The sequence below is a fragment of the Electrophorus electricus genome, chromosome 13, assembly GCF_041902795.1.
Source record: "Electrophorus electricus isolate QZ-2024a chromosome 13, ASM4190279v1, whole genome shotgun sequence".
Lineage (NCBI taxonomy): Eukaryota > Metazoa > Chordata > Actinopteri > Gymnotiformes > Gymnotidae > Electrophorus > Electrophorus electricus.
In genome coordinates, this window is record NC_137509.1 from 6015593 (window position 1) to 6041900 (window position 26308).

Here is a 26308-nt window from a genome sequence, read left to right on the forward strand (position 1 = left end):
AGACCCTCCAAAGGCTTCTGAACAAGCCCAACCAGGTGGATCACACTAGCCCAGTGTTGCTGGAGATTGTTGGGCTGTTGAGGCTTCAGTTTTGAACAGCAGCATTAGTGGGGCACACAGAGAGAAAAATGGATGAAAAACAGGCTACTCAACCCTAGCTGCTTGGTCCTCGCTCTCCTGGAGGCGGTACTGGGCATGTTGGCCCCAGTGGACCACCAACATCCACTGGTCTACCCAGATCCAGTACACTCCCTCAGACAACCACCCCAACACCTCACACAGTCCATCCCAGTTTAACTGGAGTTTAGAATAAAGTTCCTACTAGTTTTTACTGGGCAACTGCCTTGACTTTCTACAGTTCAGTGGCCTCACCGCTGACTATGTGGCTGAAGAACTGGAGTAAAGCAACACCTGCCGCTCTTCTGTCTCACTGCCTGTCACAAAGTTGTCACCTCTGTGCTATAGTGGCTGGTGTTTAGTGAAATCACCATGAAATCAGCACCTTAAGAGCTTTCAAATTGTGTCCAGTTTTACTCAATCCATGGTAGGTGCCTAGGCAACACACAGTGGCTCACAGGTGGTTAGCCCCATTGGGAATGTCTGGGGAAGCACAGCACTTGGTACCCACCCACAGCAGGTTGGTGCCTATCCACTGTCACTTCACTTCATGCTGGAATTTACTGAATTTTGGCAGCAGTATCCAACTTCCCAATATCCCCCACTGTTGTGTTGTTTCTGAGGAAACATTCCATCATGTTAAATAAATAATTAGTGTTAGAAATTGGTTCAAAGTGACCAGTCCTTCAGGTTCGATCTTCTCCAAGTTACCCTATGCCCACTGTCCTCTGTAGCCGGATCCGGGGAAGTCAAGAGACACTGACACCAAGGTAGCGAATCCAGAGAGTTCCAGTTTATTGAGGAAAGCACAGAGTATATATGTGTCCTATATCTACCATCTAAATATAGAGGATGATGGGGAAAAGTGAGGCATGTTCTAAGGGTCTATGTAGAAAGGAAAGAGACAAAGTTAGTAAAGATTAGATGTTCTCTGCATGAACGAGCCACGAGCTGTTCCTGTGCCCACCATGAGCCACTCCTGTGCTTAAAGAGAGACAGGGAGAGAGAGAGAGAAAGGGAGGGGTAAAGGAGACAAGAACAGGGAGCGGATGACCTCGGGGACCAGCTCGCAGTCAAGCTGCCATGTCATGGCTGATAGGCAGAGACTTCGCATTGGGTGCCTGAAGACAGAAAGGCTCCAGTATCTAACAATTAGTAATGCTGTTAACTCAAAATTCATACTTTCAGGTAAGATTAAATAGCCATGTCTCATTGTATATGGATGTCATTTTTAATGGTTTGTTATAACTGCAGTCTTTTAAAACTAAAATATGTCTAACAAAACTACTCTGGCCTGACGAATGCTTCAATTAATTCACTTAGCAAGACAATGACAAAAAAAAAAAAAAACAAGCACCACAAACCCTACAAAAAGAGAAGAACAGTGGTGTACCATGGGAGCTGTGGTATCACTCACTGTTCCCCTTCTCTCTCTCTGCTCCCGTGCATGTGCTCAAACTCTACCATCCATAGCGCATGGGATGCCACAATGTGCAGTAATTTTTATTTATTTTTTTAAAAAAAGTTAAAAAGGGAAATTAATTACATTTTACATCATTTTTATCAGATAGATAGATAGATAGATAGATAGATAGATAGATAGATAGATAGATAGATAGATAGATAGATAGATAGATAGATAATATGTACATTATACAGTATAAACAAAAAATTATATGCAAATGGAAGTTCATATGTTTATCATCTTAAGGTTAGCCTACTGCAAGCTCCAGAGTGCAGCAGCTAAAGTACTGTCTACAATCCAAATACCATATTCTGTTGACACTGCACTGGTTACTAGTTACATGTTTCAACTGTTTTAACTTCAAAATATATAAAGCTTGAAATGATATTGTCCCTAAGTCCCTAGGCAATCATATTGTGCAGATCTACTGCAAATGCTACAATTCTAATAGTTCCAGGAACTATTAGAAAACTACAGCTGGGAACAGAGCCTTCTCCTATGAAGCCCCTCAGCTATGCAATAATCTCTGGAAATATGTGAGACTGAGATATACTTTCATTCTTTAAACCTAGCTGTTAGGCATTTGGTTAGATAAATGCATACTTAATGCATCTCTGCACACCAAGCAACAACTTCCATGTATCTCTTGAGCCATTCTGGACCTGTTGTCTGATTGGCTGGTAGTGCATGACTGCAGTATGCTATTTCTAGTCCAGTCCTTCTGTCTCTCCAGATGTCATGACTTTAGTGCATGAAGGGCTTCCCTTCAGCACCAGGGCATATCCTTGCTGGCAATACGACACACACCCTCTACGCATACTTAACAGTCTGTTATGTCCCTCTAGTACTGGATTCTACAAAGCTGCTTTGAGACAATCTCAGCTGTTAAAATATAAATAAAATTTAATTGAATTGAATTATGTATAATAAGCATTGTTTCTTTGTTTCTTAGTCGTGTGTGCTATTGCTTTTGGAGATATAAACTGTTCAAAGTTCAGAAATGCTTATTCAGCACTATGTAACCATGATGGTATTGTTTCATGGTTATAATTTCTGTCCCAGTGTCCAGTAAACTGTAAGATGTTTATCTTCTGCTTTCTCTTGTACTTCAGTGTTTGCAGTACTGGTTTGTTCCTCCAGAGAGTGCTCCCGATTGTCTGTCTGCATTTGCTCATTGGTACTTTGAAAAGCCTTGACCTGAAAAAAAGGAATAAAGTCTTTAGTTTCTTTCAAATGTACATAATATATTTTATTTTAGCATACATATTCTATTTTGGACATTACAATCATCTGTGCTTCTATCGCTAAGGCCCTATCTCAAAGGCCCAGGTTTCCACACATGACTTAGGCCTAGTCTCAGCCTAACCTGCAGCACCATCAGTGAATTCTCACTGGACATTGTACTCTAAGGTTAGACTTAATCTGGGTCTGGGAAATAGTGCTCTCCTAGCAGTTTTAACTCAAATGCTCCTAGCATTGCAGATGGGTGAATTCAGGAAATGAGCAACAGCAGGTTGCACAGCAGACCATAGCAAGAGTTATCGCCAAACATTGTAGGTTCAATGTCATCAGACTGATGCAGAGTAACCTCAGGCCTCTGCTTTCTTTTAGACATGACATCAAACCTTTCTCTAATCCATATGGCCTGCACAAGCTTTTGAAGCCCTCAATGAAGCCATGTCAAAACTTCATGGATCATTATAATTTCTTTTGCTGTGACACAAACAACAATACTCACAAATACCTAAATTTTCCTTTAACACATGCCTCTGGCATGAGGGATGTTGTCTAGGTTTGGTTCAATTATTTTGCTTATGTTTTTGTAGTGTGCATAGCCTATGTGTATTGTGAGTGTTATTAGCTTAATGCAAGTCACATGATCAACCATATTTTGCCAGCTTGATAGATATTTATACTTATTAAACTTTTTATCTCACATCTATGTAAACGGGTATCAATTGTATCAACAATGTAATAAATGGAAGACATGTCATTTCACGATTTTTTTTAAATGTCAAATGAACCAAACAGACTTTGTCAAATGCATATTTTATGGTCCTGATGCAGTGGGTGAGTTCCATCCTCACAGTGTTCCGTGAACGTAGGAGGGAAGTCATATTTCAGTGTTGATATGGAGGTGGGACTTTGTGTCATTTATTTGCATAACTGTAGCACCTAATACATGTGCATACCAGAGGAGATATTAGTTCTGAAGAATAAAAGAGATGCTGTTTTTTAAAATTTGTTCTGAAGGCACATAAAACACAAAGGCATGAAAACTGTATGTTTCCTGTTCTTTTAAAGGGGAGATTTGTTAGGGGTTTTTTGCCTGAAAATTGCCTGAAAAATTAAAATAGTATGATAAATTTTGCTATGTATGATTATAAGTAATCTCTCTAGCCAACTAAAAATGCCCCTATTTCATCTGTGTCCCCTTTTGGCCAATTGGCCAATAATAAAGAACATATGAATGAAATCACAATAGTCTTATAGAAAAATGGTATTGTCATGTCTACATAAGATGTATACAGATCACAGTTTGTTTAGAAATTTGTAAGCCTTATATACAGTCTACTGAGCAAGTGCTATATTGTGTATGCAGAAAAGAAGAAGAAAAAGTCACTCTAGTTTTCAGAAGAAAAGCCTCATCATCTTACATATTTTGAGGGAACGTCATAGACTGTGAGTGGTGGGCAGTTTGCAGCAGGGTTCTCCGTTGGAGTCCGTCGTTTGTGCACTACAGTATACACCGTGTTTATCTCCCTGTCTGAATGGATGTTCTCAACCTGCACACAGGAAAAAACAATGTAGCCAATGAACACTTTTGCACTGGGGTATGTAGGTTCACTTACATGCTTGCACTGAGATAGAAAGCCATGTATTTACCTGTGATTTCTTTTTGGAATAGTAACCTTTGATCAGAAAGAAGACCCCCAGTAGACAAACCATCATCAGGCAAGCCAACACAGGTATCCAAACCAAAATGAAATCAGGTGTTCTATCGGGGATTGCAGTGTTCATTTTGGCACCTATGATATGCCAAAGAAAAGACACACATTTATTTAAGGAAAATGTAGGTAATGGTAGATGGTAATTGTCTAATGCAAGATGGTAATTGTTATCTAGAATTGTTGTCTAGAGTTTATTTAATGTTCCTTTTTGAGACAACAAAGACAGATATAAATATAAATATAATTTTTTTTCTTTCTTTTTTTTATATTAAACTGGTCTATTTTCCTGCAGTAAGAGTTGTCTAAATCAATGTTCACTTACATGTGATATCCATGGGTGTTGATGTCTTCTTTTTGCTCACATGGTTGATGGCTTCACATTCCACAATTCCATTGCTGGTTACAGCAATGGTAATGTTGACCCCTGACAGTGAGAAATTTGTCCCAGGGCAGTTTTGGAGATCACAGTCATACATCACTGTGTCTCCATCAGCTGAACAGTTTATCAACACACGGCAAACATCGGCAGATGAGTTCAACTGGAGGAGGCCGGTGTTAATAATTGGATCAGAGACAGCCTCTGGGACAAGTGCAGACCAAATATGAGAAAAGTTCTCTCTGTCTCTCTCTCTCTCTCTCTCTCTCTATATATATATATATATATATATATATATATATATATATATATATATATATATATATATATATATTGCACACAGCTGATGAAGGACCTCTGTCCGAAACATTGTTTCTTTGAAAAATCTGTGTACTTTACTTCTATTTTAAATGTCTATCTATCTGTATACATTTCTGTATGTATGTATGTATATATATATATATATATATATATATAGAGTAATATTTTTTACACATCTTTTGTGAAGCTTACCCTGTACTTTCAGATGGTATTGGATGACATTTGTTTCCCATTGTCCATGTTGGGCTTTGTAAAGTCCACTGTCTTCCTCTGTCACATTTTTAATTGTCAAGGATCCGTTAGAGACTTCTAAACCATATTTGTTCCGAACCTTAATCTCTGTCTTTTGGTTTTCTAGAGTAGCAATTAGTTCTTCTTTTTTCCTCCACTTGAGTTGGGTCATGTTAAGCTGTTCACCCAGTGAGAGATGGACTGTTTTTCCTTTCATTTCATATAGAACCATAGGACTCTGCTCTGCACAGTCTGAGGACAGAACAGAAATGGTCATGTTCTGTGGCACACTAAAGCTGCATTGCACTGAGACTTTTCAGAATGAGATGGACTGCATTTGTTTGAGCTTCTGAACCCATCAATTAGCCAATGTGAATTTGTGCTCTAAAAGTTTTTAAAATCACCAATAATACATAGAGCAACAGACATTCTTAACATATTGTAATTCATGTTGGGTATCATTAGAGCCTTCACACTGTGAGTATGATGGACAGATGATCATCTAGTGACATTAATACATTACTGTAATAATAAGTTACAAACCTGCTATGAAGCTCATGATGATAAAGGTGAAGATGCAGAGTGGGCTTCTCATCACTAGAGGAAAGCTGTAAGGTTGAGAAATCAAACATTTAAACTGCATCAGCATATGCTCATAGTGTACACCTGCAGCTCTACAGAGATTTGTGGGTAAGAAGGCAGGAAAAAACAAGTGACAAGCGAAAGAGAGAAGAAGAGACATATTTCCATCTAGAGCTTTTGCAAAACATAATCAAAGGGACTTTTTCATGTTTCAAGAGTGATAACACATTATTCCCACTATAAGACACACACACACACACATACACATATGTGCACAAACACAAATTAGGAGAAGCACCATTATAGATAAAACATGTTGTTAAATCAACTTGTTGTTGCAAGATAACTACATGACTACATGAGTCCAATCACACTTTCCACCAAGTTCGATTCTTTGATCATGGTTCTGTTTCAAATTTCTGGCTATAATTGTCTCTGCCAGTGAACCCAACATTACAACATACATTTATTTGTCTGGACCTGGATTTCTATAAAAGTTGTTTTGTGATAGTGCCTGTGATATTAAACAAATTCTAGTAATGGTCTTATCTCATCTCATAGTATATATGAGTAAGTAAATACCCTGACTGAGGTTTTCCAAAACACTGTCAGTATTAGTTAGTCATATATGCCCTTCTTATTCTGTCATCAATTCATCCCTGTACCTCAGAAAGGAATTGAGGTTTTTTTCCCCTCATTCAGGGAGAAACATTACAGTAAAATCTATGACTCACCAGCCTACACTTGACCAACTGTACCATGTGTTTGCTGAGTGAGAGAAGGACAAGATGTGAACATATTTCGTGTCTAATTCAGAGGTTGAACTGTTGCCTGCCTCTTTAAGCTACTTCACACTCAAGTTTAAAAAAAAAAACAGTTACGTCACATTTTTATCACCAAGATACAAAAGCTGACCTGTCATGCAAGATCCAAATAACCAAAATTCTCTTTACCTTTCTGTCATTTGGAGAACAGTGTTGTCAGTGTTTTATCAGATCAGAGTTTAAACCAATACATCTGCAAATCCTTGTTTATATACACAAAGCTACAGTACAATAAATCATGACATATCATGAGAAACAATGGTAAGACTTAAACATGGAGATTTACCTTTCTTTGACTTGCTCTTAAAGTATGGCAGAGGTATTAGAAAATTCAGGCTTCCTTTCACTCTTGTCTGTCTTTCTGAAGGCTTCCGAGAAAGCAATACATTTCCTGTAATGTTTCAGCAAACATGCAAATTCTGTTGAACTTGCTGAGTGCAAGAAACCAGTGAAGTATGGTTTAATGTGTGGTATCCTGTAAAGTATGATTTCTTGTCATTTTTATAGTATGCACAGACATATTATTCCACTTTCTAAACTTCATGAACTGGAATAGTCCATGCCCAAAAGCTTAATGTGTGTTATTAAAAAAGAATAAAGTAATGTTATGAGAATGAGAAACACTCAACTACAGTGTGATGCAGCCATCCAATTTTAAATGAGTGTAGATTTTCAACAATAACAACAACAAAAAATGTCATTCACAAAGCAAAACATCAAATCATGTATTGTTTTGTATGTAGTGTTTTCAATATAGCACATGGTGAATAGAGTTCACAAGTCACTTTTGCACTTTATTACCATTTTGTATGTTTTCTCATCTTTTTGGAATTGGGGTTGTATATGGGAAATTTGAATTGTTGACTAACTTTACTTCTTGCAGATACCTTTTGTGGATGTAGGAACTTAAAAGACATTTAAAATTTTTAAGGTTAAATCAGGACTTAAGGTTAAATTAGTGATTTCCATGCCTGCGTTTAAGGTCTATCAGTAGTATTATATCAACAAGACACTACCAAAACAGGTAAAACCTTATCTAGGACTACACTGACTGTACATACTGTGTTAAGTCTACATCACACACTTTGTTCACCACAGATACACGCTGTAACCTCTTCAGAAGTGATAATTTATTAAAAGCAGTCATTTAAAGTCATTAGCAGTTAAGGTGCTGAACACTGGGCTTTTTAAAACTGAGACCTACTGGGCATGAAAGTCCAGTAAGCTTCTTTCTGATAGACAAGGACACATCACTTTTATTTGCTTATTAAACAATAATTAAAGCCTCATACAACAACAAAGGCAACAACAATAAAAATAAGAGTTCATTTATATCCTGTTGATATGCAATAGTGTCTATTAAAGTTCAGAAATGTATTTCCTATATTTATGAAATTTTATGTTGAAAAAATGCTTTTTGCCAGCCTACGTTTCTTCAAGTCATAGGCTTAAATGCCACAGAGACACAAGGGCATGGCTGCCCACAGACATTGAGAGAAGAGCTCTACACCAAAACTTAATCTCCTTTCAAACCAATGCACAGAAAGAGCTCTCACTGAGTTAAAGTGCTTTTAGTACTAATAACATACCTCATCAATAAGTTCCAGTGACTAAATACTCTAGACATTAAAAAACTAGAACTGTACTCAAATGAGTACTCAACTGGCACAGTTAAGTAAAAATATATACATGTCATATCATTTCAGTTCAGTCCATCAATAAGGAAAGCAAAGACAGTTGCTAACAATAGCTCTAATTCCTCTGATCTATTCTTACCCTCATAACAGTGGTTTGTTATTTTATGCTTTAGAATAAAATAGAGAATAACATACAGAAAATGAAAGCTATTTTCTATGACATAGCTGTACAGGTGTTCATCCTTTTGCGTTGTTTTCCTTTTTAGCTGATGGCACTATGTTTTTCTGTTGCAATGTGATGATACAATCTTTCCTGCTAGGCAGGCCCAGTGTATGTGTGTGTGCGCTACTATGTGTGTGTACATATATTCATCTTTAATCTCACTCCTCAAGCAGCTGATCTACAATGAAACCCTTTGATTCCTGTTGTTTTAGTAGTTTAGTATTAGTATATATTTCTCCTGTGTCCCCTTTCTGTCTTTTTCCATTTTATGTTTAGCTCTCTGTGCCTAAATGGTTGTCATACTTAACAAAAATATGTCTGCAGTCTCACTGCTGTGTTTACTAATTCCTGTCTCTAGCTCCACCCACTCTTTCCTTACACATTACTAATGCGAACACTGTGGGGGCTGCTATCCTGGATCCGCCCCCTGTCCCGCCCCCTCCCCTCTTGGTAGCTTTCTTCCAGTGTTGTCTTGTCCGCCATGACACTTCTACCTTCTCCACCTACGTTGCCTTGGAGAGAGGGTGAGTGGGGGCTGGCAGGTGAGGCTTGTTTAAAAAGGGGGGGTGTCTTGGTCTTGGCCACCTTGTCGAAGAAGGCGAAGTCTGCAACATATTTGCCTGATGGGGAGAGCGAGACGACAGGAGGAAACTCGTAGCCCCACAGGATCTCATCAGGCAAGTAGGAGGTGCGCACCTGACAAGTAGCTGAGGTGGGCTCAACCGTGGCACTCATTATCACCAGCAGCTCAAAATCAGCCAGTTCAGGGTCTGTCCAGCCCCCGCCTGGGGGAGAAACGAAGCCAAGAGTCATTACTCAACTAATGCACTCACACGCTGAAATACCAGTAACATACCAGTAAAACACCAGTGACATACCAGGTACCATACCTCCTGACTGGAATGTTTCTTTCAAAAAGCACCACATTCATTTTTAGTTCATCAGTCTGAGCTGATCGTTTGCATAAAATCCCTTGCTAAACACTATGTTGGCTAAGCCCAGAGTCTTGTGGGACCATTGCACAGCACATTGGATTTTCTTGCAAACCACCAGATGACTCAGCAATTTGGGCCATTATAAAGGACTTCTTGACTTATCAGGTGTGTGCAGGGAAAACACAAAAAAGCCCGAACATGTGGGAAAGTACACACTACTTGTGAAGGAATGTGGTGTTTCACTGCAATGGGTAAAGCAGATATCTTCCACTACACAATACTAACCAAACCTATGGGTTGGAAGCTCAACACACAGTGGTGGTGTATTTACAGCAATAAACAGTGGTTGTGTATAACCGTATTACAGTAGCTCTGTAAGTTCGCCATGAAAGAAACTTGCACTTCCTCATTATAAATATACTATTCACTCAAACGCACGCACACACACATGCACAAACACACCTGCATCAACATACTAGATGTGGCCTTTTTCATCTGTAAAAACAATCCTACGCAGATCTATTTTTATTTTCCATGAGGGAAAAATAGTGTTTCATAAGTCCCTCATTCAACCAAAAGAGTACCTATTTAACAAAAAAAACAGTGATGGGGCTTGAACTGATAACCTTCCAAGTACAAGTCTATTACCTCAACCACTGAGCTACCACTACCCACATCCTATTGCTCGCATTCATAGACAACAGTGTATTATTTAAACCAGTACTCAAATCATATCTAGTAGAGTAAGGACAGCATGATCTTATGGTGAGTAGATGAGGATGAACACATGTAACAGAGGATGCTGTTCAGTGATGGCAGTATGCAGCTGAGTTACCAAACCTCAGCTGCTCGCTCCTGTAGCAAAAATAATGTTGCATTCAGCAGTAAAGCTGGTCCTTTTCTACCACACACCCACACACTTTTATACAGAGAGCGCAGATGAATATATACACACAGTCACAGGCTTGGACGAATAAATAATTATTTCAAGAAAGATCATGGCTAAAAGTAGACATGCACACACATGCACACACACACACACACACACACACACACACACACACACACATACGCACGCAGTGATACATGCAAACACCTAACCACACATTCACAGGCTAATACAAATAAAAAAAATATGTGCACACACACACACACACACATACACACACACACACACAGGAAGTTGCATTCATACCATTCTTGAACAAATAACCAGAAATTAGAAATGAGAAAAACAACATTTTAATGAAAAACATTCTAATGATGGTTTGTACCATTGTTTCTTGAAAATCATTTGTCCACCATGTCTATACCCTTAGGAAGGACAACTGGAAACATGCAGAGTTGTTAAGAAACAGCTGATATTGGCGCAATCAAAAGGAACCAAAACCAAAATACACAGTCAGCCAGAATGGAAATGCTGCTGCCACTCGCAGTAGAAGCAAATGCATGAAGTTGAAAGCATGTGTGGTTTTCTCTATGGGAGAGAGGTAAAGAGAAGGTGTGTCTCTGTGTGTCTTAGCAACATGAATGTCTCTATGTGTGTCTCAACAGATCAAACAGATAATGAAAATTATGAAATATGCTGCTGTGAATTAATAAAAACACACACACAAACACACACCTAACAGAATAAACACAGAAATAGCGTCTTTGGCATCACCTAGTGGCCATTTGTAGTGAAAACAAGTAGCCAAAAATTGACAGGCAGAAGGAGCTTACCCAGAATGTATGCTCTCACCAGAGTAGATGTCAGCCAAAGCAAAGCAAGGCAAGGCACGTTTATAGCACTTTTCATACACAGCGGCTATTCAAAGTTCTTCACAGAAGAATAATAAAGCTTATTATACCCTGAAGTCTATCACCTTGATAATGTCTCTGCCAAAAAATACAAATTCAATTTATTAAAATAAAGTTCAATTAAAAAAAATGAAAGATTAAAAATATAAAGATATAAAGTAAAAGAATAAATTAAGAATTAAAACAAATAAAAATACGTCATAGTGCTTAAAAGTGAAGTGCAGCATTACCCACATGAAACAGTTCCAAGAGAAGACTGCACCCAGAAAAGGTCATGGCTAAAAGTAGACATGCACACACATGCACACACACACACACACACACACACACACACACACACACACACACAGTGATATATGCAAACACCTAACCACACGTTCACAGGCTAATACAAATAAAGACACACAAAACCAAAGTTTAAAAAGAGATCATGGCTACACACACATGCACTTATATGTGGCCCCATCACACATACACAGTCAGCCAGAATGGAAATGCTGCTGCCACTCGCAGTAGAAGCAAATGCATGAAGTTGATTTTAAAGCATGGTACAACAGAGTGAAACAGAGAAAAGGAAGGAGCAAGACAGCATGAGAGAGTGAGTGTGTGTGTGTGTGCTTGTTTTTGTGAAAGCATGTGTGGTTTTCTCTCTGGGAGAGAGGTAAAGAGAAGGTGTGTCTCTGTGTGTCTTAGCAACATGAATGTCTCTATGTGTGTCTCAATTAAGAAGGGACACAGGGGAAGGGACACAGATGGCATGTACGCTATTGATTTTGAGTGACTAATTGATCGATACATTGGTTGATTGGTCAACTGATAGATTGGACTATAGATTGATAGAAAGGACTGCACAGTAAAACGACACTGAATTTAACTGAGCTGAAGTGGTGAGTAGTAAATGGTGAGCAGGGTAGAGGAAGGGGTTGGAATGGCCCCTGCCTGTTGCTGAAGCCATACTTCAGTAACCAGATCCACCACCAGCATGTCAGCAGACTGAGCTGCCTTATACCCTTAATGAAACACTCTAATGTTCACACACACACACACACACCAAACACAGAAACAGAAAAAGAATGAGAATAAGACACGCAGACAGGAAGGAAGAGGGACAGCGAGGGAGAGGAACTAGAAGAGAGGAACAGAGACAGGGAGAGGGAGTAAAGGTCAGACAGTGATGGAGTGAAGAACAGATGATGAGATGGAGTGAAGGGAGAGAGTAAAGGACAGAGAGCGAGGGAGTAATGGACAGAGAGGGAGATGGAGTAAAGGACAGAGGCAGGGAGTGAAGGACAGAGGCAGGGATTGAAGGACAGAGACAGGGAGTGAAGGATAGAGGCAGGGAGTGAAGGACAGAGGCAGGGAGTGAAGGACAGAGACAGGGAGTGAAGGACAGAGACAGGGAGTGAAGGATAGAGGCAGGGAGTGAAGGACAGAGACAGGGAGTGAAGGACAGAGACAGGGAGTGAAGGACAGAGACAGGGAGTGAAGGATAGAGGCAGGGAGTGAAGGACAGAGACAGGGAGTGAAGGATAGAGGCAGGGATTGAAGGACAGAGGCAGGGAGTGAAGGATAGAGGCAGGGAGCAGGAATAAAGGACAGGGGATGAGACAGAGGGATGGAGAGAGAGGGATGGATAGAGTGCTGAGTGATTTATACATGTGTGCCAATTCCCAAACCCTCTCCCATTATAGAGAGCCCATACTCACATAAACACCGAACCTTTCATGGCCACAGTTGCGTCCTAAGCCTTCACAAACACATAAACCCCATTGTGTAACAGTAATTGTGTGAGAAGAATAAAAAATGTCCCAATCACCCAGTCATGATACCAAATTCTGTCTTTCGATATCTTCAAATCAAGTTAACATTGTTCCTTACACAGAAGACCAGCCCTTTGCAAAAAGCTCTTTTTTTTTGGGTGCTAACATCCCTTTGCTCTCTAACCTCAGATCAAATCGCTCTTCACACATTCAAGCTCTATTCTATGCCCTCTCCTCAAATAATTCTCACTCACATTTATTAAAGATATCTGCTGGAAATAAATGCACCCCAGGATACATGCTTGAACATCTCAATAGCAGTGCTTGCAAACACAAAATGTTAACAGCACATATTAAGAACTTTGTGACACACAAATCTTGAATTCCAGTTATGAATCCAGCAGTAAAATAAGTAGTTACATCCAGCAGTAAATTACAGCTTGGCAGTGAGCTGTTCCTTGCTACACCCATTGGTGTGGTGTGTTTGGTTGTGCAGCCCTGGGCCACAGACTACCCCCAGCTTCCCAGTTTGTCTCCTCACAGGTGCAGCTAAAAGGGCCCGGGGCCTGGAGCCTGGGGCCTCAGCTCTGCTGACTCACCCCAGCACTGGCCTCAGTTCTGGACTTTTCCACTGTTTGGAAACAGAGGTGACCATGGCCGAGCTACACTGGCCTCCGCATCTTTTTTAGCCTGTTGTTCGCTAGACCACCTCACACTCATCACATTACCACTGGCATTACATTATGTATCACTGACTGTCCTGTCCACTGCAGTGCACCTGCACCGCACAGCTGCTCCTCATTAGATAGATAGATAGATAGATAGATAGATAGATAGATAGATAGATAGATAGATAGATAGATAGATAGATAGATAGATAGATAGATAGATAGATAGATAGATAGATAGATAGATAGATAGAGAGTCTGTCTGAAATGAGATCATTTGCTGCTGTCTCATAGTTTTCTGTTATGGGAATTGGTGTTTGCAAAGGAATGCTCATGCATCTGTTTACAAATGAAGAGTCCAGTATCTCCAATTCTAATCCAAAACAACTGAGTTGTGTGAGTAGTGTTTTATAGCTATAGAGTATACTGGCATTTCCAATGTATAGAGTATACTGGTGTTTTCTAAGTATAGAGTATATTAGTGTTTTATAGCTATAGAGCATATCAGTGTTCTATAGTTAAAGAGCATACCAGTGTTTCATATCTATAATGTCAGTTATTACCTTCTATCCTCTGCAAAGCAAATGCATGAAGAAAACACTGCTATAGATGCATGCATAGATACCTTGTGCTAAAGCTGTTGTTCTTTGCTCAGGTCTGATATGTTCAATCAAAGACAGAAACTGTTCTGAGTTAGTATTAACAGTCAGGCAGCAATGTGATCTGATTCCTATGGGCCCTTCATAGCTCAGCTGTGCTTGATTCTGGCCCAGGCATAAAATGTCAGTGGAAAGGCAGTAGTAGTCTATCCCCAAAAAGCCAAAACACTTCCAACCTGATCTCTGGTCCTCTGCTCTGACATTGTAACAGAGCACCTCTCCCCACACTACCGGTCACGTTTCCCCAGTCACACAGCCCTGTCCTCAGAGCGACTCTGTGCAGGGCTTGCATCCAGCCCTGTTCTCCTTGGCCTAGAGCGTTCCGTGCTGCTGATCTCTCCTGGCAGATCACTATCATGTACTTTGGAATGGGTGTTTGGAGTATCATTGTTGTGATAGGGTCTCAGAACAGAAATGTTCTTATTCTAAATAGGAAGCTGGTCCTACCTACCCTTAGCGGCCCAGGCCCGGAGGGGGCTGCTGTTGTCGATGATGTGATAGAAGGTGAGGGGGAGGATGAGGAAGGGGCTGTCGCTGGACGTGTCCACCTGGAAAGACACGTTTCTCTGGTCCAGACGTACTGTCTCACCCTCTTTGGTCAGTGACGTCTGTAGCAGCTTACCTGTTACCTGGGCAACACATGGAAAGACTAAGTTGAGGTGTAAGCCACATGCAGTTCACACCCACTCACCACATCAAAATCACTTAATACCACTCTACACATAAACCCATTAATACCCAGTACACATAAAACCATGTATTTCATGCCCTTGAAACTTGTGAGACTCCATATTATCATTTTCTATCAACTTTTCATCATACAAGAAATCCTTTCTATTTAAGACATTTTTTATTTCCATAATTATCAGCTATCTATGAACAGCAAAAAGAAAATAAAACTAATAAATCATCCAGATTTCAGTAGGATAAAAACACAAAAACATCAATAGAGAAGCACATTAGAAAAAGTTGAGTATTAATTAGCAACTTAATACATTTGAATAGTTCAAGACTAATACTTATATCAACCAACACATCCAATCACAAAGACACCGACATTTACCTGACAGCCTAAAAGAAGGCTCTTTCGCATGTTGGCTACACGGATCATGAGACAAGGATGGCCTTCGTGATTGGCCACGACAGCATGCTGACTGAACTTTACAGTCCCACCTCGCTTCTTTGGCCGAGCCACCTGCATACACCAGAGCACAGAGACCATAGGCTCACAATGAACTATACACATTACAGAGACCATAGACCCAGAAGGAACTATACATATTACAGAGACTATAGACACAAAATGAACTATACACTTTGCAGAGACTATAGACACAAAATGAACTATACACATTACAGAGACAACATGTCCAGAATGACCTGTACACATTACAGAGACTACAAACACAGAATAATTTATACACAACATAGAAATAATACACATGGCAGTGAAACCTCTGGCACAGAATCTAATAAATAGGCCATTGTATTGATAATGTACACAGAATGACTCGTATATAGCACAGAATATATAGACTCAGAATGACCTATATATAGTGCAGTGACTATAGACACAGAATGACCTAAACACAGCATAAACACTGTAGACACATAAGCATAAATTTACCTATTGACAAAAGAGACTAAGCATGACCTATACATATTAATGACAATATAGGCACAGAGTCACCAGTACATCACCAAATCATTAATGACACAGAATGACACTATAGGCACAGAATGATGTATATATAGCATACACATTATAGATAGGTCTACAACCCGTGCATAGATAATATACATACAAAACCACAAAATCCCAATTACGGCATAGATATTTTAGCATAAAAGCCAAAATCAAAATCACAGAAAATATACTGCATAGGCATCATACCAAAGATGCTTGATGGTATACTCACAATTTTAGCTCTCAGTTGACTTATAATGTGTTTAATGGTATATAAACAGTTTTTTTCTTTACCTTAGCGAGGAACGTCCCTGTAATAAAGATCTCCATCACCATGGTGATGACCAGCTGCACAATGAGGAGGATGATGGCGACTGGACACTCCTCAGTGATGCAACGGAAGCCATAGCCAATTGTAGTCTGCGACTCCAGTGAGAAGAGGAAGGCGGCCGTCAGTGTGTGGACCTGCATCACGCAGGGGGTGTGGTTGGAGGGTGGGTCAAACTCTACAAGACGGTAGGACGTAAAGGACACAGAAGTAGGTGATCTTTCAAATTATTCAACTTTGTGGAGCTTCTGAAACTTTTATTCATGATCATTTGAACCAAAATGATCAATGTTGTGCAGGTTTTAATTTTGGGGGGATGCTTTATTGTTTTACAGCGCACAAACTACTTTCCTGGACACCTAAAGATGATATATCATATATGCAATGTTTAAGCACAGGGAAAAGCCAACATGTTCACTAGAGCTCTCCCTGCCATTCATCTTGTAGGTGCCACCCCCGGTGTCATCTGCTCACCCAGTAGGTCTCCATGTACCAGTGCCACCAGGTACCACAGCACACCGAATATGAACCAGGTGCCTGCAAAGGTGGCTGAGAACAGGAAGAGCTTGTAGCGCCACTGCATATCCAGAAAGGTCGTCCACAGGTCACGCAGGTAGAGAGCACCCCAGCCGCTGACGTGTTCGATGCGCACGTTGCTCCGCCCATCCTTGGAAAGCACACGCCGCCTTCTCCTCAACATTGCAGGACCACCCCCCGTTGTAGCCCCACCCCCTCCTCCCAGCAGCGGTTTTAGAACATCTGTTTGTGTCTGGGAGTGGCACACCTTCTGGGGGGAGGAGCTACGGGAGGAGGGGGGAGTTGCTGAAGTCATGGCTGTAAAGAGAAACTCTAACAGGTAAATCTTTGTAAAGCATTTATAATGCTCAAATGACCGCACCAAGAATTAAAATGCACCCAACATTACTAGGATTTAAAATCCACTTTCCATATGCGTCCCAACTGATTCTAGACCACCAACAGCATTTCTACACCAACAATGTCTATCATACACTGGCAGAACTTCTCTCTAAGGCTTCCTGTTCAAAACAGGATTTGTTAAAAGCTACGCAAGGTGCCAGTTACAGTTCCCCTCGTCCTAATACAAAAAAAGAAGCAGAGTGCAGGAGCGCACACTAGACAGAGCAAAGCAGAAGCAGTGAAGAGCCACAGCTGTCTGTCTGGACTGTGAGAAACTCATCACCCCTGCAGGGGTGATATGATAGCATCTGGGACAAAGTGGCGCCCTTTAAACAACCATACGGCACTAATCACTTCCCCTCTAAAGGACTACACATTAAGTACTCTTAGCAGCAGACTGCTTGTGAGATAGTATCTCCCAGTGTCACAAAAGGGGAATCTGGTGTGGGCACGGCTGATGTTATCTGGGGCAGGTAAGAGCAGACTTTCCCTTTGAGGCTTGTAGATGCCAAAGGTGCCCAGGTCCAGAGAGATGGTTCTGGGGCCCAGGTCCAAGCCGGGCGGGGCCCTTGTCTGGAGTGTTCCATTCAGATAGCTCAGCTGTGCTGGCACGGAAAGCACGTCTGACTGAGACGAAAGAGGCAGCTGGTCTCTGACCCTTCCAGCTCTCTTTTAGCAGGGGTCTACTCACGTGTTGCAGAGCTGGGTGGGTGGACAAGGGGCAGATTATTCAGCATGCAAACACAGAGAGAAGGAGTGAATTGGACAGAGACTGAGAAAGAGGGAGACTGGGAAACAGTCCGAGCTTAAAGAACTTTGTGGATGGATGGATCTGGGATGAAAAAATGTATATATGCACCAACTTGCAGATCTCCTCTGCCTCTCCTCTTCTCTTTCTCCTCTTCCTTCTCTTCTCCCTCTCCTAATTTCCTCTCTTCCTTCTGCCAACTCTTTCAATGTGCTTCTGCAAAGCATTTTAAGCTGAAAGGACATGCTAAGCTTTCTGTGCCTATAGTCTCATTTTATGCTACATGGATCTTTGCTCATAGTGCCTGAGAGGCTACTTCTCCAGTGACTGGCCTCATGAGGGACCTCCATCTTTACATTCAGCCTGTCCCAGATACACGGTTCCCTACATTTACAGACCCGCGACAGAGCGCCTCCATCCACTAGCTTTAGCACAGCTTATAAAGTTTCAGTGTAAGAGAAGCCTGTACACATTAGGTCTAGAGCAGTGAGCAGGAACAGTGAGGCCATGGCCTCACAGCTGGGCTAGATAGAGAGGGAGCACCTGAGTCCAAGCTGACTGGAGATCACTTGAAAACGTGAATCCCTTCCTTTAAGACCATGCATTACTCTCTCTCTCTCTCTCTCTCTCTCTCTCTCTCTCTCTCTCTCTCTCTCTCTCTCCAATTCAATTCAAGGTGCTTCATTGCCATTAACAAATAATGGTTTGCTTATATTGCCAAAAGCTTGGCTTACAGAGTTTAGGAGTATTAAACAATAATGCAACAAGAAACTGAACATTATATACCTTGTGAAAAAGAAAATAAGATTAAACTCAGTGGGAGAAAAATGTCAGTAATAAATAAAGTAGCATGTTTGTGTTTAAAGTATGTAGTTTACATTTATCTGACACTTTTATCCAAAGCAACTTAAAATTATGACTGAGTACAATTTGAGCAATTGAGAGTTAAGGGCCTTGCTCAGGAGCCCAAAAGTGGCAACTTGGCCTTCCAATTACAAGTCTAGTATCTTAAATATTGAGCTACCACTGCCATGTGTGTGTGTGTGTGTGTGTGTGTGTGTGTGTGTGTGTGTGTGTGTGTGTGTGTGTGTGTGCGCGTGCGCGTGTGTGTGTGCGTGTGTGTGTGTCCTGACATTGTCTCACTCACTGTCCATTTTACGGTGGCAGATGAGGACGTATTGTGCTGCTAATCTATAGCACTCCTTGTGCTCCCAGAGCAGCTGCGGTCATTTCTGCATAGCTGAGAGGCTGTTAAATCTGGGACATTTAGCATTAATGTTTTAGAAAGAATTCTTCACAAATCTCCTCAAACTGAGTATTCTGAAATGCAGAAAATTCAGCTCTGCATTGGTTTTATTTTCATCCCATTGTTGCAAAGTCTTTGTTCTTTTCGCAGCCAGTATATGTCTGATTGTCTCTATAGCCAGGCAGTGCTCACTGAGTTTGTACTTCACCAAAGTTCATCAAGGTGGTCACCAGGGACAGGTACCCTGTCTTTTTAGAACTAGATATCATTTCATTTTATTTTGTGATTTTGATTGAGATTCACAATAAGTGAGTGTGAGAAAGTGTAGCTCAGGACCAGCTGAGTGAGGGGACAGTTTTCTTTGCTCAACTCTTGGTATTAAAGAGCTTTGTAATGGTATGAGTGAGGGTCACTGTTTTTTTAAATGCTTCCATAACTTTATAGCCCTTTTCTGTAACTTTATAATTAATGAATATTGGTCTAATTCTGACCCACATGCAGTGGTTGTGTTGTTTCTTTGAACGTTTAGTATTTGTTTACAAAACTCAACATGCAAGAACTCAGTTGAGTGGTGAAAACCACACTTCACTGCCATACAGGGCAATGAGATCAATAATTGATTAAAATACTTTTTATTCCTTGTTTTTTCTCTGAGTTCATTCTATTCCTGAAGGAACTGATACCTAAATAATTATTGGCTGATTCAGTTCATAACAGTTTGTAATATAAATGTGCGTTCTGGTCCCTCAGATCTGGATACTTTTGAAATATAATAACCTTTGTGTTGTTTAAGTTCACTGCCTGGGTCCAGGTCTGCTCCAGCAGGTCCAGGGCCCAGATCTGGTAGTACTGCTCCAGCAGGTCCAGGTTCTGCTGTAGACCCTCTTCAATGGGAGACAGGAGAGCTAGATTGTCCCCATAGAGCAGGAATTTGATCTCTCAGTTGTGCAGAGTGTGGCCAGGAATTGTAGACCTGCTACCATTTTTGCCAGTTCGTTTATGTAAATGTAAACAGTCAAATTTAAGGAGCAGCCCTGTCTCACTCTGTGCTCCTGAGGAAGGAAATCTGTTCGCTTATTGACAATTTTTAAGCCATGTTTATTTTCTGTATTTTCTGTATACATTGTTTTGGTCCTTTTCAAGGACCACTTTTCAAGTCATCTTAGAAGCAAATTTCTATTGGGCCAAATAGAAGCAAAAGTGTTTTAAAATCACTGAAGCATGCAAATATTTTGTTTTATGATGGGTAACATATTTTTCAGTTAGGATGTATAGCATGCAAATATGATCAGTGGTGCTGTAGTTTGGTAAAAATCCAATTTGACTTTGATTCCAGTTTTAAAATTCTGAAATTTAAAGATACTGCACAGATTCCTCTTCAGATTACTGTTAATACAAATGCCTCTGTAATTGATAGTGTCAAATTTATCTCCAGTCTTAAAAACTGGAATTATAAATCCATAAGTCTAGAATTGGGGGAAGTACCCAACACTCAAATTCAAATTTAAGAAATGTAATATCTCTCTCTCTCTGTGTCTCTCTTTCCCTCCCTCTCTCTCTCTCTCTGTGTTTCTCTTGCTCTCTCTCTCTGACTCTCTCTCTCTGTCTGTGTCTCTCTTCCTCTATCTGTCTGGGTGTCTCTCGCTCCCTCTCTCTCTCTCTCTCTCTCTCTCTCTCTCTCTCTCTGTGTCTCTCTTTCCCTCCCTCTCTCTGTCTGTGTCTCTCTTCCTCTATCTGTCAGGGTGTGTCTCACTCCCTCCCTCTCTCTGTGTCTCTCTTTCCCTCCCTCTCTCTGTCTGTGTCTCTCTCCCTCTCTCTCTGTGTGTGTCTCTCTTTCCCTCCCTCTCTCTGTGTCTCTCTTCCTCTATCTGTCTGTGTCTCTCTTCCTCTCTCTCTCTGACTCTCTCTCTCAGTCTGTGTCTCTCTTCCTCTATCTGTCTGGGTGTCTCTCGCTCCCTCTCTCTGTTTCTCTCTTTCCCTCCCTCTCTCTGTCTGTGTCTCTCTTCCTCTATCTGTCAGGGTGTGTCTCACTCCCTCCCTCTCTCTGTGTGTCTCTCTTTCCCTCCCTCTCTCTGTCTGTGTCTCTCTCCCTCTCTCTCTGTGTGTGTCTCTCTTTCTCTCCCTCTCTCTGTGTCTCTCTTCCTCTATCTGTGTGTGTCTCTCTTCCTCTCTCTCCCTGACTCTCTCTCTCAGTCTGTGTCTCTCTTCCTCTATCTGTCTGGGTGTCTCTCGCTCCCTCTCTCTGTTTCTCTCTTTCCCTCCCTCTCTCTGTCTGTGTCTCACTCCCTCTCTCTCTATGTTTCTCTTTCCCTCCCTCTCTCTGTCTGTGTCTCCCTCCCTCTCTCTCTCTCTATGTCTCTCTCTCTCTCTGTCTATGCCTTTCTCCCTCTCTCTCTCCCATTCAGCTTTCGCCACACTTAGCTTCTGCTTTCTGGAACCAGTGAAATAACTAAGAGAGGAGAACAAGGACCACAGTGATCTGACACTTTCTGACCTTAAGCTCTCCTTTCTTCCTTCTTTCTCCCTTTTCTCTCATTCTTTGCTGCTTTCATTTTACAAACATCTACGATACACGTCTCCCTCTCTTCCTGTCTTCTGCTCTCTCCTCTTTTCTCTCTCTCTGTCCCTTCCCTGTTTAATTACACTCTCCCCAGCACTATTACACAGTTTCTCTCTCCCTCTCTCTGCTGAACTCACACTGAGGATATGAATAGGTATCTGTCTGCCACTCTGTGCTCTGAATACTAACACTGGGAAGGGGGCAGCAGATCTCAGAAAGCCACGTGTGATAGGATGAGTGTACTCACTGCTGACCTCTGAACCCAGGCGAGTTCACACCCACATGCAAACACATACATGCGGTTACTGAACAGGCACTCACATTTATAATACACACATAAGTACGCTTTGGCATATGATGATACAATCTTGGGGAAGTGTCACAAGCAACACCTCAACACTTAATGTTTTTGTGAGAAAGATCTTTGGAGCTTCTGTTATAGGTTTACAAATTGTTCTCTTTTTCTCAAACTTTCACTCTCACTCACTTTCTCTTCGAACGCAACCTCTCTCTCCATCCCTCGCCCTCTGAACTGTATGCACAAGAATCCTTTGTTTGGAAAGGAGATGAAAGGGACAAAAGCCACCATTGACAAATACGACACTGTGTGTGTGTGTGTGTGTGTGTGTGTGTGTGTGTGTGTGTGTGTGTGTGTGTGTGTGTGTGTGTGGCAAAGAGAGAGAGAAAGAGAGAAGATGTATCTGAATTTGTGAAGTTAAGTAGTGTGTGTGTGTGTGTGTGTGTGTGTGTGTGGCAAAGAGAGAGAGAAAGAGAGAAGATGTATCTGAATTTGTGAAGTTAAGTAGTGTGTGTGTGTGTGTGTGTGTGTGTGTGTGTGGTATGCATATGTGTATGTGCATGCATGTGTGTGTGAGAGAAATAGACAGAAGGAGAAAGAGAAGCAAAAGAGATCAAAGGATATTGAAAAATGGATTGAAAACAGATCAGTTGCAAAACATGCTCATCAGTATTCAACAGTTGTGCATTCCACCACCCTTCTCATTCTTGTTGACCCCAACAAAAACTGCCATCAACCTTCTCACATCCTCCACTCAGCCTCCACACAACCTTTAGACAACCTCTCCTTCCTCTGCGCTTTCTGAAAGAAATACCATCCATGAGCCTTTCTGGTGCAAAAGGCAAGAAAACTGTTAACACTGAAGTCATTTTGTTCTTTTGACAACAAAGTGCTACAACAAACACTTTTGACTTTTTTAGATTTCATGAGGTAATTTCTATGTAAATTCAGCTCACCGCAAAATTTTCTATGAAACAGTTTAACTTACAAATATCAGTGGTGTCTGCAGTAGCCTTCATTATCTTATTAGATGGTTCTCTCCACGTGCTCTCTTTCATTGGATGGTTCTCTCCACATGCTCTCTTTCATTGGATAGTTCTCTCCACGTGCTCTCTTTCATTGGATGGTTCTCTGCACATGCTTTCTTTCATTGGATAGTTCGTTGCAGAGGCAAACAGCATCATGTTTTATTACTACTACATAATCAAGGCAAAGTTTATACATTTCAAAAGAACCCAGATTAGCCTAATTTAACAAAGAGCCATACAAGGAATCTGAGTTTTTTCACTCACTTTGCCAGTTCCATATAGAGCCAAGAAGAGTCAATTGGATTTGCATCTGAAAGCATTTGATGCATTTGAAAACTATATTATAATGTCTTACTGGCTGTACTGTACAGTAACTGAATATCCTTGAAAACACAGTCATTAGTAGGTTTATTTGTGCTCTACATTACATTTAACATATGGCAAATATTAGCAACTGCACTTTTAATAGTGTCAAAAATTATAAGAATATCCTTTCTTATTTGCTGAATTGCTAAATATTTGTTTTTAAAATATACAAAATTGTGTGTGGAAACAGTAGCTGAGGTACTAAACTTCTTGCTTGTCTATTTAATGAGTTACAAAAGAATAAAATAAAATGTAGTTGAGAAAAAAATGCCCATAGCAGATGGGCAGTTACAATCTGTCTGTTTAATTAGTTCATGTGAATTGCATTTTTGTGAGGATGGAAATGTCTTGGTGGGGACTTTTGAAAAAGCTGCTTTAGAAACAAGAAGAGCTTCAATTAAAAAATGTAAATAAACGCAGGTCCATCACTCCCATTAAATCTCTACAGTGATGCACTCCTGCTAATATTGCATATGAATCCAACTGATGTACAACATCGGCAATACTTTTTTCACTATCACAGGCCTAGGGTTTAAATCCCTGTAACACTACTCTTTAGAACAAATCGTCTGCATTAATAACACTAATAATATAATTATAGCCAAGCAATGCAGAACAACATCATATTTACAGCATATATGGCTCGATTTGGAAATCCACGTGCAAATGCACCTGTTTGCGAGGAGGCACCCCTCACATCTCAATTGAGCAGCACAGTGCATCACATACCACATGTGCACAGCTCTGCTTCCTGTTTGCCTTTGGGTTTAATACATAAAACATCAATCAATTGTTTGTGTCCAATATTGTTATGGCACTCATTAAAACTAAAGTTAAAGTTAGCATAGAGTCACTTCAGAGGCTATAGATTAACCGAGTCATTAAACATGACTTGATCTCAGAAACAATCACAATTTACTGCTATAGCTACGTGTATTGAGTCAATATGTATACTGATTACAATTATTATTATTTTTCACTTACCTTGTGATTAGAACTTGACTCTTGCTTTGTGAATGTGTAATTTTGACAAAAATCTACTTCAATTTTTCAGACCAAGGAAACATCAGAGGGGAACTTGAGACCAATAAGAGTCCCCTTTCACAAGCTCAGAGTGGAATGCACTGTTGACAACTATGTCAACATGTCCACACCACGGGTGTCAACAATCTCTCGATTTAGTCTTTGACGCCCCATCTACATTTTTCCTCACCAAATTACTAATTGTGTACCAAATAAATATATTGCGAATAAAGTTTACAGAAGTTTAATCATTTGCTCATCCTAGAGTCGAGTGTCAGTCGGTACCGGTCCTGCTTGGACGTAATCGGTTTATTATGTAATGATATTGGCTGTCCGGTCCTCTCTCTCTCCCCTCCCTCAGGTGCTAGAACTTTTTGTTAAAGTTTGTCACAAGTTCTAAGCAAACTGTTTTCCCTCTCGCTTTAACTCTGCCTCCCACCGTAGATGAAAATGAGTATTCGGCCGCTCGAGTTCTGCATCTCAGCACCTTTTAATTCATTAATTCCGTTGTCGTTGCTCCTCCTTCCACCCCCAGGATTTTCTCTGTCCTCTCGCGTTCTCCCTCCTCTCTATTCATTATAAATGGACTCGTTGTTGAGTTTCTCAACTATGCAGCTTTCGTAAACATGTCATGTATATTTAGATAAGTTGATATGCAATGATTGTGAGTCGCCACTGTTTAAATTCCCTGCATGCACTGATGTAAAGCCGACCTCGTATGCTGAACCCGTCCCCTTTTTACTTTTTTAACTTTAAATCCCCTTAAAATTTTTAAAGGAATTTTCTATTGCATTCCAATGAGCAAGTAATGGAGACAACAACAACAACAACAACAACAATAATAATAATAATAATAATAATAATAATAATAATAATAATAATAATAATAATAAGATGATGATGATGATGATGATGTCAGAGTAAATTTTGCATTTAAACTGAGAGTATAAGGCCTGAAACTATATACAACACAATGGGAGATGTTTCCCTTTAACCAAAAGGTTTAATATCTCTTATACATTTAACCTATAATGTATAAGCCAAATTCTTTTTGTCCAACATTTAAACATATTTTAGAGATATTATGCCATGCACCCCGTTGGCGAGAATTTGACGCATTCGATTAAAGGGTACTTTACGCATACCATAAAGGAAAGTCGTGGAAGAGGACAGACACACGGGTTTCCGTGAGGACTCTCATACTATAACGTCTGCGCGGCGTTGGCCCGTTTTCACAGGCGCATTCATGTCCAGTACCCTCCCATCTGGCAGGCCGCCTGTTGTTACCGGCGCAGCGTCCGGACCTGTTGTTCGCGAGGTTCCCTCCTTCCCCTGGTACGGGGCCCCGGAAGTGTCACTATGCCGTTAAGTTTTATTCGCTTCTTTGTTTGTTTCGTCTTTACATTATATTAGCGTGAGGGTGTAGCATGAAAACACAAAAAAAAACTGAATGCGATGATCTTCTATTAGTTAATTATTAGCGTTTTAGCCGTTTTTTAGACGTTTAACTTCCAAAACTTGAATAGGAATCCATTCTGTCTGCTGTGCGAGTGACTG

General features: G+C 40.6%; 2 protein-coding genes across 5 annotated transcripts; both read right to left on the reverse strand.

Moving 5' to 3' along the window:
* Window positions 1-888: 888 nt before the first annotated feature.
* si:ch1073-220m6.1 (uncharacterized) lies at window positions 889-7413 on the reverse strand. 2 transcript variants are annotated; one of them, XM_081725408.1, is made up of 7 exons: window positions 7154-7413; window positions 6005-6069; window positions 5423-5713; window positions 4856-4957; window positions 4469-4611; window positions 4240-4368; window positions 889-2779 (listed from the first exon to the last, which is right to left on the reverse strand). In XM_081725408.1, the coding sequence occupies exons 2-7, from the start codon at window positions 6054-6056 to the stop codon at window positions 2627-2629; spliced, it is 870 nt and encodes a 289-aa protein (XP_081581534.1). In that variant the 5' UTR covers window positions 6057-6069; window positions 7154-7413; the 3' UTR covers window positions 889-2626. The 2 variants fall into 2 exon arrangements, with proteins under 2 accessions (XP_081581534.1, XP_081581533.1); XM_081725407.1 differs by having other exon boundaries at window positions 4856-5113; window positions 7154-7410.
* Window positions 7414-7980: 567 nt separating this feature from the next.
* Window positions 7981-25255, reverse strand: kcnj10a (potassium inwardly rectifying channel subfamily J member 10a). 3 transcript variants are annotated; one of them, XM_027022483.3, is made up of 6 exons: window positions 24713-25255; window positions 17039-17398; window positions 16531-16742; window positions 15613-15744; window positions 15001-15178; window positions 7981-9512 (listed from the first exon to the last, which is right to left on the reverse strand). In XM_027022483.3, the coding sequence occupies exons 2-6, from the start codon at window positions 17394-17396 to the stop codon at window positions 9103-9105; spliced, it is 1290 nt and encodes a 429-aa protein (XP_026878284.2). In that variant the 5' UTR covers window positions 17397-17398; window positions 24713-25255; the 3' UTR covers window positions 7981-9102. The 3 variants fall into 3 exon arrangements, with proteins under 3 accessions (XP_026878284.2, XP_026878285.2, XP_081581525.1); XM_027022484.3 differs by having other exon boundaries at window positions 17039-17364; window positions 24713-25253; XM_081725399.1 differs by lacking the exon at window positions 24713-25255 and adding an exon at window positions 23323-23478.
* Between the last annotated feature and the right edge of the window lie 1053 nt (window positions 25256-26308).